The sequence below is a fragment of the Amblyomma maculatum genome, chromosome 2, assembly GCF_055883805.1.
Source record: "Amblyomma maculatum isolate TAMU_Amacu chromosome 2, ASM5588380v1, whole genome shotgun sequence".
NCBI lineage: Eukaryota > Metazoa > Arthropoda > Arachnida > Ixodida > Ixodidae > Amblyomma > Amblyomma maculatum.
Window position 1 is genome coordinate 37,504,820 of NC_139345.1, and position 15,100 is coordinate 37,519,919.

Here is a 15,100-nt window from a genome sequence, read left to right on the forward strand (position 1 = left end):
TGAAGATGGCTGTTCTTTTGATTTAGTTATGCTCGTGGGCCTCCATTCTGTATGGCGCTTCCGAACTGCATTCGTCAACTGCTTCCTAGCGAATTAAAACCTTGGTTTTGCAGAGCTTGACCTGTATATCTTTTTTTCTTTAACGGTTACGCGAAGCAGGCTTCGCAGCTAACTTGGTGAAATCCAAGAATGCGAGCTGGTCTGAATATGAAGGCCTTGTACACTCTATTGACGAACTACAGAAATTTGTTTCAGCTTGCACACTAAGGCACATAGCGCTCGACCGAAAATAGACACAACTGCGCCTCTGGCAATGTATATTCTTAAGACAGTGAGCCTAGACCTTAACTATTTTCCGCCTATGGAACTCTGAATCAAAATCTCTTCAGAAGATATGGCCTATTTATTAATGTTAGTAAAATGTGGCGTGCAGCCTGCAAAATTTGATTTTCTGATTTTCGAATCTGGCCCCACTGTATTGCAGGACCGGGTGCTTTCTTTAAAGGTCAGAAATTTTAAATCAAAGCTAACTGGATTTAGATATTGAGGGCTACGGCGGACACCGGATAAGAGAGAGGTTGCTTCCATTAGTTCGCGAATTAACTACATACGTTAATTAACTTTCTAAGTTTTCATTATAGGAGTACGTTGTATCTGCGGAATTGAAGCGCATCCTTCAAGTAGTCTAGCCGCGCAAAAAAAAAAAAAAAAAGGAAAGGCTTAAAGAAAAAATAGCGTACAGTCTTTGTCAAAAGTATATGGCCCAAGGGTTTTGCTTCTTAGCCTCGTAACGAAGCTGGTTACGTATCTGCAGCACTCGAAATCTCGTAGACGAAAATCTAGTCCTCACTCTTTTCTATGATTAACTCCATATACCAGTATTGCTTCCAGTAGCCTAGTTAGAGCGCTTAGAAGCAAACTCCTTGGCACGGTGCTCCTTGGGCTGCATATTTTTGACAAAGACTGTACGTGCGCTACAATTTCGCTTCGATCTCGGCCTCGTTCATAGGCGTTGCGTCGGTAATCAATGTGCGCACTCATTGCGCTTGCAGTCTGACTTCAAACCGCGCATTGACCGAGCGAGCTACGCCGAACGCGCCCCCTGGCGCTGTGTTACGATGTAAAGCCGCCTGTCAGGCTGTGATCTGTGAGCCTTGTGAAGCGCGCTGTAATTTCTTGGCTATACTATTTGAAAGACGAGCTCCAGTTCTGGAAATACAATAAGGACCCTAACTTTGAAATTCAAAAACGTTAGTTACGATATTTAATTAATTAGAAAATTAATTGCGTCATTCTGCCTCTTACTTGGTGTCCGCCGCAACCCCCAGTATAACTTCATGGCTAAAAGTATTCTGAAAATAGTTACTTTTGTTTCAATTTTAAGCCTCTTGAAAAAACACCGATATTTTGATTCATGGGCCCTATCCGTAGTTTCAAACGCTTTCTTTTTGTTTGTTTTGCGCGTAGTGTTCTGTGCGTGCTATGACAAAAAAAAAATATTATTTTATGTGTATGTGGCTTTTTTGGCTTTTTCTTTGTCATAAACATGGATTCGTTTATTTTATTGCAATAGCAATATTGCGCCAGGTTTCGAGCCGTCGTGTGGTCCCGGCGGAGGCCACGTTTAAAAGCCTACAGTGAGGTTCATCTTCCGTCTGCTTTCAGAGAGCGCAGAAAGAGTGCCTCCACATGGCTCGGCGTCTTGTCTAACCGCACTAAAAATGGCATGGAAACGTGAAAAAATAAAAGAGAGTGCCCTTCCTGTCATTATTCCAGTAGTGCTTTATAAGTTTCATTGTGAATTGAGGCATAACGCAAATTTCTTATAATTTCCGTGAATAACTACTGTTTTGTTCATTACTGCACTTCTGAATTTTTGTTAGATTTTGTTTGAACTGATGTTAAATTGATGTGAGTCTACACTGTAATTTACTGTGGGACAACTGCTGCCATGTATGGGCCCTCAGGCACTCTTCAAGCTGTTCTAGAACAGCTTTTTCGCCTGAGGGCCTTCAATCTCGAGTTGAAAATAAATTGAATTGAATTGAATTGAATTATATTGTACGGTTCCTTAATTCCCCTCGCAGTGCCTTCTTCCGGGTCAAATTTTCGCTAACCGCTGCCTTTTCTGCATTTTATTTCGCAGACCAATGGCTTCAGGTTAATCCCGAACTGGAGCCGGAGGACTCGGACGACTATAGCCTGCAATGGCTGGGAACTCCGCCGCCTTCGGGATACTTCCGATGGCATGACGACATCAGTAAGTAGCACGCACGACAGGCTGCGTTCAGCTCACAACTGCGCGCATTTGATTAACGTTAAAAAGTCTACGACTGCTCCCTCTCTTCTTCCTTTTTCCATCCCTCTTTCCAACCCTCCCTTTTCCCTCACACAATAACCGACGCACTTACCCGCCCACTCACACATTCTTCTAACACGCATATCACACAGAACCATGTTCTATTCCCAGTTGCCGGTTGGGAAGTAGGAGGTGTGGGTTTATGCCCTCTGCATAATAAATCGAATGATTTCCGCCGAATTTACATGATCGTTTCATACACAGTCAGATTGTTTCGTATATATCAGGTGTCTCAGCTGAAGGTAACCAAGCTTTTGAGAAAACAAAAATGGAATGTCCTATCCCCCGTGAAACCAAATGATGGCCGTTGCGAGTTGCACGGCCTATAGTGTCGCCAAAGTTACCTATTAGAAAAATATAATTAGCTAACGTTTTAATTACAGCAGCAGATTTCAGTCGTCCTTGTTATAGTGGACTCAAATATTTACGTCAAAGTGCCGTTCACGTAAAAAAAAAATATATATATATATAGGAAGACGCTTAAGCTTCGCTTTAGCAGCAGACGTGATAGCGTCTTTAACCTCTTCATTCAGCAAATTCTTAAAACTTATTTTGTATAAATTAATTAAACCTTCAAAATTATTATTGGTTGGTTTGTGGGGTTTAACGTCCCAAAGCGACTCAGGCTATGAGAGACGCCGTAGTGGAGGACTCCGGAAATTTCGACCACCTGGGGTTCTTTAACGTGCACTGACATCGCACAGCACACGGGCGCCTTGCTTTTCGCCTCCATCGAAAAGCTGCCGCCGAGGCCGGGATTCGATCCCGCGTCCTTGGGAACAGTAGTCGAGCTCCGTAACCACTGCGCCACCCCCCGGCGAGGGACGAAATTATTATTACTGTATTATCAGCACACATACCAAACCCACGTTAGTACGTCATACGCACCACAAAGAGTTTACTAAGTGCTCCTCTAGCACACTCGGCACTAGCGACCCTTCATTGCTTATGGGCAGCGTGCCCTCCTGGCATAAAGAGGGCCCAAAAAGAGTCCTAAAAAGGAACCCGATGGCGGCAAGTTTATAATGAAAAGCTGCTTGTCTATTTCTTAAATACCCCCATTAGACCTCCTTGCCATTTTTCGTTTCGTTTGAACCCTCCCCAAAATTGTTAGCTTTATTTGGTTGTGGAGCGTTTGAAATTCCTACGCGAGGTCATGCGGTTGCGACGTCATAGCCCCTCCACCAATCACAATTCTTTCGGACAGGGTTTTATTCAACCGCCGCAGGAAAAATCTGCGGCGGTGACGCCAGCGACTTTTCGGCGGAACGATTTGCATACGCTATCGCGCAATAGTTTACTTTACTCGCCTTAAAAGATAACAAAACAATAAATAAAGTCCTTATATGAAAACCAGGAACCACTTAAGAGTTCCGAGACGCGCCTCGGAGAACGGAGCGCTCTCCCTGGAGGAGCTTTTACGTGCGCATTTTCTTGGCGTAGTGTCAGTAGCATTTTTACTCGCTATATTGCCGCGGACCATTGAAATCTTTATTTGTTGTCATTTTCAACAACTGCCAGCACGCGGCCTTATCACTGTAATTATAGCGTACGGAGCGATCTTGTACGGGCTCGTTGTCTCGAGACACGCCTTTATCTCTTCCTTTCTGGCGCGAGATGCGCCGACATATTTCCCGAGTGATCCAGCGAAGCGCAATTATTTCCGCATCGTTCCGGACTTTTTTAGGTTGCTTCGACCTGTTATCTAGATAGTCATCCGCCGACTTTAAACTAAGCGCTGCCGAATCCTGCGGATATTCTTACTTCGACGACCAACGAACAGGTTGGCTGTTATCGCCGTCGCAGAGTTGCTTTGTTCTTTCTCAGGTTCTAGTCAGCCAAATAAAGAGTTAATTCAAGTGTAGCTCCAGTGCTTTCGTTTGTGGCTACCAGGCTTGTCACCACTATGTTACAGTATTATTGATCGCTTCGAAGGATGGCGATTTAAGCCCGTATCCGTGTACCCTGTAATAGAGTTCAGTAAAGCAGGGCTAGTTGATAATGATTCATCGAAAAGCGGCACGCATAAAATACCGAAACACAGAGCGAACAGGACGGACAAATAAAAAGAGAAAACAGTCAAGCTTATCGAATTTACCTTTCGTGGTATATTCGTTGCACCTATATGGTGGAGGACGTATAAACTACTCACATTGCGTTGATGGCGATTAATGGTGTTTATAGGCGCACAAGAACCGGGGGTTATTGTGCAAAGCGAGGCAATGAAAAACGTCTGTCTCGCGGCATGGCGTCAAATACATTTATGTTTATGAACGAGCCGAGAAACGACCTTCTTGTGCTGCCTGCCTCTATCCAGACTCCGTTCTCCGAATCCATTGAGCTACACGTTTTGGATGAAGCCATCGTCAGCGCAAGCTCATTCGATATGAGACACGTGGCTCGCCCGCGTGTAGCTTCTCCTTGTCATGCGCAGTCACTCGAGAAGCCCTCCTCCAGCGCAAAGTGTTGCGCGGTCTCCATTTCCTCGGATTGCGCACTCTGTCACCGAGGAAGACAGGCCGTGTTCATAACATCATGGCGAACTGTAGTGAGCCCTCTCACTTGGTAGAGAGCGGTTCTTTCGAGTAGGGAAGAAAGTGCTTCCTCGACCTGCCTGTTTGTTTTTGCTTTCATACTTTCGGGACAGCGGAGATGCGTGGGGAGTATGCGGTAACTACTGCTTTATCACTTGGACAACGCGCGTACACTTTCGCGATATCATAACAAACGTCCACGAGGACTGAGACGTGGGTTTTGTTGGCACGGACTCAGGTGGGAGAAGAAGGAAAAGGACGCTACAAAAAGGAATGAGAACCAACAAAAACGGACATTTGGCAAAGTGGGGCACTCTTACGCGGGGTCCTCATCGGGAGCCTAGTGGAATGCCGAGATATCCTCGACTATAGTTCTTTCTTTTTTTTCCCCCCCTGTTTGCATTCACAGTCTATGTGTGGCCTTATCCGTCTCTGCGTCATCTGCAACCTTGAATAAACCTTGCAAAAAGAAGTTACTGAGTTGTTCAGGACAGATGATAACAACGCAAATGTTCTTCAAACCACTCGCTTCGTGCACAAAGCCGTTGCAGGTAATTTCTGCTGTTTAAGTCGAAACATCAAAAACATTTAGTGCATGTCTGACATTATCCTGGCTGCGAGCGTTTTGCAGAGGTGGAGCCAGGAAGAGTTTGCCAAGAAAGAACTTTTCCCATTTATTTCCGCTCGTCGAAGTGGTTGAAAGGCGAAAGCGTAACTTTCAATGTGGCGGCCCGAAAAGGGAAACCTTGAATAAAGGACGAGGACCTGTGTCAACGACAGGATTTAGCATATATATTAGGTAGGCGGGGCAAACGAGCCAAGTTTGCTCTCAGCAAAGAAGCCCTAAGTGGCTCGGTCACATGCCGACATTAAAGAAGAAAAAAAAATGATAATAAAGCTTAAATTCTACCCGCTCTTGGCATGAATTGGTTATTTTTGTTATTACTTGCATTTAGTGCCAGCGACAATCAATTATTGCCACTGTTTCGTAGCTTTACTTATTGAATTCATTTTTTTTTTTTTGCTCGCAAAATTCTGCGGCGGCATTTATATAACGGATGTAATCATGCAAAGTAATTTTCAAGTTTGGTTTAGTTTGGTTTGGGGGACTTAAGGTCCCAAAGAACCTCAGGCTATAGAAACGCCATAGACGAGGTCTCTAAAAATTTCAGCCACGTAGGGTTATTTAACGTGCACTGACACCGCGCAGTACAGAGGCGCCTTGTTTAAGTGCCGAAGCAAATGAGCAAGCGAGAGAAATGAAACTGATTGTTTAATCCTAATATATATATATATATATATATATATATATATATATATATATATATATATATATATATATATATATATATATATATATGTATATATATATATGTGTGTGTGTGTGTGTGTGTGTGTGTGTGTGTGTGTGTGTGTGTGTGTGTGTGTGTGTGTGTGTGTGTGTGTGTGTGTGTGTGTGTGTGTGTGTGTGTGTGTGTGTGTGTGTGTGTGTGTGTGTGTGTGTGTGTGTGTGTGTGTGTGTGTGTGTGTGTGTGTGTGTGTGTGTGTGTGTGTGTGTGTGTGTGTGTGTGTGTGTGTGTGTGTGTGTGTGTGTGTGTGTGTGTGTGTGTGTGTGTGTGTGTGTGTGTGTGTGTGTGTGTGTGTGTGTGTGGTATATATATTAAAATTTCGTAAGTGGCGGCCAGATCTAATCATCGTTCATCACAGTTACCCTTGAAAAATTTTATTTTGTACATAGATAAAAAAAAAAAGCTTCAATGGGCGCCGGAACTCGAATTGTTGAATGTGATTGACAGGTTTGGCAGCCGCGCGTGGTGACTGGTCACTCGTCAACATATGCAATTTCCCCTTTGCTTGGACACGCTGCACTTCATGATGCTTCTTGAACTTTTCGAAAAGGGGTCGAAGCCAGAAAATAGGAAGCCCTTTCGTACAGTTCATCCACATCGTGTCGCAACGAGCTGGGTGTATGACTGTCGTGCATACGTGTTGACAGAGTGCGTCTTCTCCCTCCTTGGTGTCTGGCAGTAAACTTTGGGCTGCGCCGACGCCCTAGGGGCTGTGCGCCGAAGGCAGCGCCGGCTGCTCGACCAAGAGTTCGAGGAAGTTTTCTCGAAACTATTTTGCAACCTTCAAAACGTGCAGCCTTTTTCCTCCTTCTCCTGGGCCATTCTCGAGCTGCTTTTGGAAAATTATGGCGGTCGCAAGAGGAAAATGAGTTTGCGACGGTGGCTCTGACAGAGGCTTTTGTATAAAGACGGATGACTCGGTAGCATTTAGTTTTTTTTTTTTTTATTATTCGCAAAGGCGAACAAATGACACATCTAACAATTTTAAAGCAGTAAAAGCGTTAAATCGCTTCGAGGCCACGAAGCAATAGACAGTGGTTACGCAATAAAATAAAAACATTGCACCGTCCGCCTGATGGTCGGAGGATATATCCTTCACATCAAATTCTCGTTTGCACCGCGCTCACCTACCCTTCGCATTCGTCTATATATAGCACGGAGGCAGATTCTTTCACGAGATGGAAACCGATTGCTTCCCGTTAGTTGGTCTGTCGACATCAGAGACTGGAAGATATTAGCCCCGTGGTAGATGGAGGCACGTACGACAAGACCTTTGCGCTGCTGTGTTTACAGAAGATTGAGCACGCGACGCTATTTTCGCCGAGCCTTTTTTTTTTTGTCAGAGCCTTGTCGCGAGAGAGTAAAATTAGAGACTAATTCAAAGAAAATCAACAATAAATTATCACACACACACACACACACACACACACACACACACACACACACACACACACACACACACACACACACACACACACACACACACACACACACACACACACACACACACACACACACACACACACACACACACACACACACACACACACACACACACACACACACACACACACACACACACACACACACACACACACACACACACACACACACACACACACACACACACACACACACACACACACACACACACACACACATACACACACATGCACGCAAGCACGCACGTTCAAACCTTCGAGACGTACTTCGCCCTGCCCCACCGTTTAGGCAGGACAACAGATGCACCCACATCCACGCAACAAACTTCAGCACTGTTCAACACCGATATTTGTTAGCCCTCTTTTTAAAGGCTGAATACCAGAAATGAGTACCAGATTTTGTGGAAGGCACCGGGTTTTACGGGACGGCGGGGAGAGGGGGGGGGGGGGGGGAGAAGGTCTGATTGTAACGGTTAGGAGCCTTTATTAATGAGCGGGGCTCGGATCGTGGCAAATGGTCGAAGATATCGCCGAGCGATCGGCCTTATCGCCGCGCCGCAGCCGACGCCGAAATTTCATCGGCAGACGTTAACAGACCCCCTGTAAGCCCGGGCAACCTTTAAGCTAAGCTCCGGCCGCTTTATATTTGCACGGCGGTCGGGCCAGTTGCGTATTTACCAGCCGTATTGCGTTTTGTGAAATTTTCAAACGGGTTAAAGCCATTTTCCTTTCCCCATACTCTCCCTAACCGTCATCAGAGCTTTGTGGCGCGTCAAGCGCATCGTTAGGAAGGAAAGGGGTGCGCAGGGTGCCGCACGAAACAACTTGTCACCAAAGCACTGCCTCCGACGTCGGTGGGAGCGTACGTCACGGTGCGATTGCGCCGACCTCCTCGAAGCGCTGGAGTCGGCCGTATTCGGTCCGCCGCTGTGATCCTTCCTTCCGAGGTAATTTGAGTCGCTCTCATTAAGTGTAAACCGCCACACTGGCGAACCTACAGTCACGTCTACACACTCGACACCCCGCACAATTCGGCGACTTTCTTCGAAATGATGTCTGGGAATACATATAAGAGCTGAAAGCGAAAGCTCAGCGGCGCACAACAGTACGCAACCTGCAACTGTGCCCAACAAGTACTAACAGCACAGTAGGGCACGGGTCAAAGGCAGTAGTGGATGCGCATCCAGCAGCTAACGTGCCAGAACGTTAGGGCCGTGCCAAGAGTAAAGGCAAATTTTGATCGCGTTACTGGTATGAAACTTGCTGGAATTGGTTGGGGTCCAAAGTTCTGAGTAAGCGAAGTCTGGTGGACGTTTGTATGAGTCTGCTCTGCTGATTGGATAAGTGAGCTTCAATTATTCCCTCGACATTGGATCTGTAAACTGAGCTGTAGCAGTTTGGTGGCGTTTGCGTTTCTGGAATGGGTGCAGCGCTGTGTTGACAGCTGTTCGGTGTACACTTAATGCTGTGCATAAAAACCACTAAACTACGACGAATACATTCGATTAATATTTTTCTTTTTTTTTTTTTCGCGACGAGTTTTGAGATAAGTTGCATAGTGGTTAGTTTGTCTGCAGCGGATGAACTATGCGGTAATAGAATGAATGAATGAATGAATGAATGAATGAATGAATGAATGAATGAATGAATGAATGAATGAATGAATGAATGAATGAATGAATGAACGAACGTGTTTTTTTTTTTTCATATTCCAAAGAGTCATTCTAGCTCCTCGGAACAATAGCAATTACACATCGAAATGTGTTTACAACAATCAGTGGATACAACAGCCACCGTAATCAAAAACGGCAATGCAATTGTGAAAGTTTTACCGCTCATATCCCCATTTGGCGACCGCGGTGGGGAATTTACAACCTAGTTGTTAGTATGAACGTAAATCGATCGAAGCTAGATGACTGCTGCTAAAAACCTCTGCAATACAGTGAAGTGCGCTCGAGACGGAAGAAAAAAATATGGGGGACACAATCTCCGCCTTTAAGGGTATGACGCGATAGCGCAGCTACCACACCAACCAAGTCGTATGAGACGGTATGAACTGCGTGAACTATTGGGTAACACGAATGCAGGGGCCATCGCAGGTTGATTCTGGCATCACCCTCCCATATGAAACAAGAGACACGAGTTGGCAGCTCCTGCTAAATGGAACGTCGGGCAATCCTTCTTCCATTTAGTGCTTGGCCATGTGACCTGCCAGCAACGGCCGGCGAACGAAGCCTTTAAAACTATCAGGTTAAAAAATATATATATATACTGCGGGCACAGGCCAGGACTCAGACCACGTTCCTCCTTCACCTCAGCGGCACTCAATCCACTCCTCCACGATCGCTCATCATAGAAGCGGTTACATTTCTCTTTATATAGCGAGTTTCGCTGTTTCACACTTTGTGTATTTTTGTCGGGTGTAGAAAACCGATCGCCCTTTAAACACGCTGAATCTTTTTCCTGGAGATCGCTCTTTCCTGGCTGTCGCTGAATCTTTTTCCTTGTCACCAGCGCCCCGCATCTTTATTATGCATTGGTTTCTTGCAGGCAAATCTGTACTGTTGTGCTCGTTCCTTCCTCTTCTTGTAGCGCAGTTTTTTCTTTCTTCGAACATGAACCGACTAGCCCGCGATAACGTTCTTCTAACTCAGAATATCCTCATTTACTAGTGCTATGTGTTTTTTCATTATCTTTGAACGCGTGTAATATTTGCTACATACAAAGGTAGTAATGCTTGCCATTTCGCATGTTAAGCTTCACACGTTGCCAGCTAATGCACTTCCGACTAAGCGTTTGTAAACACTCAAGGAAGCGTCATCCGATATGCGGATGGTCATGTGTTTCAGCTATGCTAGAGCATACTTTCGTCGTCGCCAGCAAAACGCTACGTTCTTCCTTGCACTTCCGATTTGAAGGCTCTTTCTTCAGTCGCAGATATGAAGGTACACCGTAAGATCGAACGAGCTGCAACGATTGTTGCTTGTAACGAACTTATGTGCGCGCGGGGAAGAACGCGCAAATACGACGCGATGCGCGTATCTGCTTGCTAGTGTATACACTTAGATAGCTTCATACGTTCATACATGTACAGAAAAGTTATAATGTATATCGTGTATGTTAACGCTTAGTTAGCGCGCTGCAATGCACCGGCATGGTCAATGCACCGGCATGGTCAATGCACCGGCATGGTCATTCTGGTTGGGCTTCATCGATCAGTCCGGCCTCAGTTGAGAAGCGATAATACTCTGTCCGGTATCAGTTCCATAAAGGACGGGTTCCACCTGCTTGAGTCAAACCGGACATGGTATGTTGGTATGTAAGCTCCATACCGAGTCGGTTCGTTCGGTTTCAGATCGGTACTGGACCGGTATGTCTAGTTTGAGATAGGGTGCCTGGATGCCCTCTCTGAGAGAGGGCATCCAGGCACCCTAGTTTGTGATGCATACCGGGAATGGTCTGTCCAGTATTATCTCATACCAAACCGGTCCGTCCGGTCGAGCATTATACCGGTCCGATATAAACCTGTTTAAACTTTATAAGGACGGGTCACACTAGTATGAGATTTGTACTGGATAATGCAGGTCCGGTCTAAACCGGTTTGGAGCGATACGCGACTTTCAATAGGGTCGCTACTCATGATCGGTGCTCTCTGGCTTTTGTAGTAGTTCTTTCTTTCTTATTTCACTCCCTGCCTTGATAAATGCGACAGAGGAGTCCGCAGAGAAGTAAAAGTTATTGCGTCCTTTCGTTTCCTTTTAAAAAAAGGGGGAGAGGGAGGGGGGGGGGAGGTAGCAATTATAGCAGTGCACACAATAGTCAGTATTTAACCCAAAGGTAATACAAGTGATAGTTTTGACAGAGGTTTCAACGACCCAAATATGAGTACCCCTTTGATGTGTTTTACGGATGTGGTTATGCGATCGCACTGAAGCAGCATAATTATGCGGTTAAAGTTTCCTTGCACTGCTCTATACTTCTTGCATCCTAATTTACACAACACGCCGCTTACTTTCGAAAAGCCTAGCTGACTACTAGATGCGTTTTCATAAGTTTGCAGTGACGTTTGTCACTTGATTTTATTGCTTCATTGCGGCAGGCAGGTGGTGTTATGACGCCATATTTTTGAGAGACGCTGCCTTTCCCTGCCTGGCAACGGGCTTCTAATGCTTCCCCATAAAAACTAAATGATTGATTGATTGATTGATTGATTGATTGATTGATTGATTGATTGATTGATTGATTGATTGATTGATTGAACTTTTCTTTTTTGTCTTCGCAGTGCGTCGTTCGCGCAAGTCGGCGGGCAACCGCTACACAGCAGGCGAGCTGGTCGAGATGCTTCGCAGGCTGGCCGCGTCTAGGAAGCTGCGTCAGGTGCGCGTCGCCAACAAGGCCATCCGGTTCGGCATTAGCAAGAGGTCGCTACGGCAGCGCTTCTAGGCCGGTCCCCCCGCACGGCTCCACCGCCTCCGCCGCCACCTCGTGCTGCTCTTCTGATCGCCAACGCCACACCGCTGCTGCTCTGGGGGGAGCTGTGACACCGCGACACGCGTACTCGCTCGCTCTCTAGTATAACCACAAGGCGGCCTCATAAAGGAGGCTCGCACTGAATAAAAGCAGATTGCCAGTACCGAAAACGTGCAAGAAAAGGTGTGCAGAGAAAGAAAGGCTCCAGAAAACGAATTCCGTTGACCAGCTAAGAGGGGGAGAATACAATGCAAGGAAGAATCGGCGAACGGCCCCGAAAGGAGGCATCTCTCCATCGAATGATGTTGCCCGATTGTCACGACCAACCCCGTTTCACGAAGGTACCAGCCAGGTACCTGAAATGTTACGCCGGGGGAAATTATCTCTACGTAGTGACAAATGGTCGACGCCATTCACTGGAGATGAAACTTCTTAAAGGGTTGTTTGCCGCTTTATGCGAGCCCTGTATGCGACTACAGTAAATGTCTAGCTGCGAGTGTACTTAACTCTGCAAAATGGGAACTAAAGACCTGCATTACGCAGCATCGTGGTGATGTTTTGCGCATTGTGCGCATATTTGTTCTTCGTACTTCTCTACTCAGCGCAAAGAACCGCCGTAAAACATTTGGTAGGTGGTCCAGCACGCAGGTTTTAATTTTTCCTGCCGCAAGCTTGCAAAAGCTCAGAATGCCTCAGGAAGAAAGACACGTTGCAATTCTCTCTGTGCGAGAGGCTTCCGTGATTTAGACCTGCAGTATCGAAAAAAATGCTCAGGGAATAACTTACCAGCAGTAACATAAATTTCATTAATAGCACCGTCCAACCGAAATTTCAGCTAGCGGATCAGACGTGTAGTTTTGATGCAAAATAGGGGCGAGATTGGACAAATTCGATTTCATAAGGAGAATATTGTTTGAGGATTAGGAGCAGACAAAAGTATTTACTGAAGAAAAGGCCCATAGTGGCCAGGCTACAAGTCGTCGGTGTCACAGCCTCCTTCACCTTTGCGAGCGCACACCTGATTCGCAGCTATGATGATTTGTGCGTGTGCTGCTCCACCATTGTCTTTTGCTGTGTAAACAGAGTAGAACGCTGTCTTCTTGCTTTCACGAGCGCGTACACTCTGCTGTCCAAGTGCGGCAGAAAGCCTAATACTCTCGTAGCACTTTTTGTGGCACGTCCGTGCTCCCTACAGCGTTGTGGTTTCAGGGAATAAACATATAATGGTATACACAGATATATAGCATATATTTAAAGCGAGATATCTATATTTACGGATACACATATGTCCATCAGTGCTCGACAGAAGTAAGAAAATATTTAAGGAGGCATGGCAAAAAGGATAAGATGGCCCAGAAACCGGGCTCATTGATAAAGTGAACGAACGTATTTACCAGTGCCAAACGTATTTTTCTACAGCAGACAGCTCTCGTGTGACAACAAGTGGCTTTCTGCCGGGCAGCTTGAAAAACAGCTAGGGTTCATAAAAAGAGAAGGCATGGTCTTGGTGTGAGAAGCATTCGCGTGTCTCGATGGTGCGAAGTGCAGCCAATGTGTACTGTGTGTGTTTTTCTTTTTTTTTCTCTCTCTCTCTCTTCTGCAAGCTGCAAATGACCCGGCAATAATTTTGATGGATCTGTTTGCGGGTTTTAGGGCTCTGTTCTGTGACATACTAATAAGTATACGTGTATAGCTGAATGTATAACTGCTGACAACCGCCCAGCTCGCCAGACACTCTGAAGTAGATTTGGGCGGCGCACCTCACTATAGAAGCGCAGACGTACAATTCTTTTAATAGACAAAACATATTAAAACTAAGCAGATGACTTTTCTTGTTTGCCTACCTTTTTTGCACAGCCCGTCCGCAGTGTCCGCAGCAGCGTCTGTCCGATGCTTTCACGATATTTATTGCCATTCCGACATGCTCTTGCAGTTTGTATGCGACGAATTAAACTCGGATGGGAGAACCAGTTTTAACCTACCACTTCTACTTTGAGCTGATTTTACTGGTCTTTTTTTTTTTTTTTTGATAACGAACAAAATAACGCAAACCAAACTCAAATTTTCACTTATCATGTAATATCGCAGATAATTTCCTCCTTACTGGCATAATATTGATGGGAAACTGTCAAATAACATTTAGCATTACATCTTACATATCGGCAAGCCATGCTCAATTGGTCAGGTTTAGATTACTCGTAATTTCGGTAAAAAAATAAATAAAAAAGAGACGCTACGGGTAAAAACTTGCGGAGAAATTATCATTATATTAATATCTTATATTCAGTTGTATACAGCTCACTTTCTCATTTCCCGCGCTTAGCTTCATCACATTCTGCACCTTCTGCACACATTATAGATAGAAAATTCACTATTTTTATATGTCACTCATTTTCACCTATTTATTTCTTCATCTCACTATTTATTTAAAAGTAAATAAACCAAACTGCCTTAAAGTTGCGATTGCTCTCTTAGTCTACCATTCCACTGTCGCTTTTCGTGAAGTTTCTCTCTGTCTCTCTCTCTCTCCCTCTCTGTATTTTTTTTTTTTATGAATGAAGCTTTCTTTTTATGTGGCTCCGTCTTCAAATTTGCATAGTAGATATATGAATCTTAACATCTACACAAAAACGCCTCAGTGAACTGTCGTTTCCAGCTATTTTATCAATGGGTTGCAGTTTTCCCGATAGATGGGAAATATAAACACAGGTGTTTTCAGCCAGAAATTCTAGGATAAAGGTCAACAACACTCAGCTGCTAGTCGAAAGTCGAACAGAGGGGAGAAATCGGATACAGGAGCTGAGCAGCGCTGTGTAACGAATCTTTCGCCACACAGGGTCGATGAATGAAAGATACAAATTAACAGCCCGAAACAAGCTCCATTCTACTGTCTTGTCGCAGCACCTCGCACGTAGTTCTATGGATGTGCATGCAATTTGAGTTTGC

General features: G+C 45.1%; 1 protein-coding gene across 1 annotated transcript in view; it reads left to right on the top strand.

Moving 5' to 3' along the window:
• The window catches only part of LOC146198388 (uncharacterized), a 52,644-nt gene extending 40,517 nt beyond the window's left edge, over nt 1-12,127 (top strand). Inside the window, exons 2-3 of the mRNA XM_084591888.1 lie at nt 2,147-2,260; nt 11,967-12,127. Coding sequence (XP_084448014.1) covers nt 2,147-2,260; nt 11,967-12,127 — 275 coding nt within the window. The remainder of the gene's footprint in view (nt 1-2,146; nt 2,261-11,966) is intronic.
• The last annotated feature ends 2,973 nt before the right edge of the window (nt 12,128-15,100 follow it).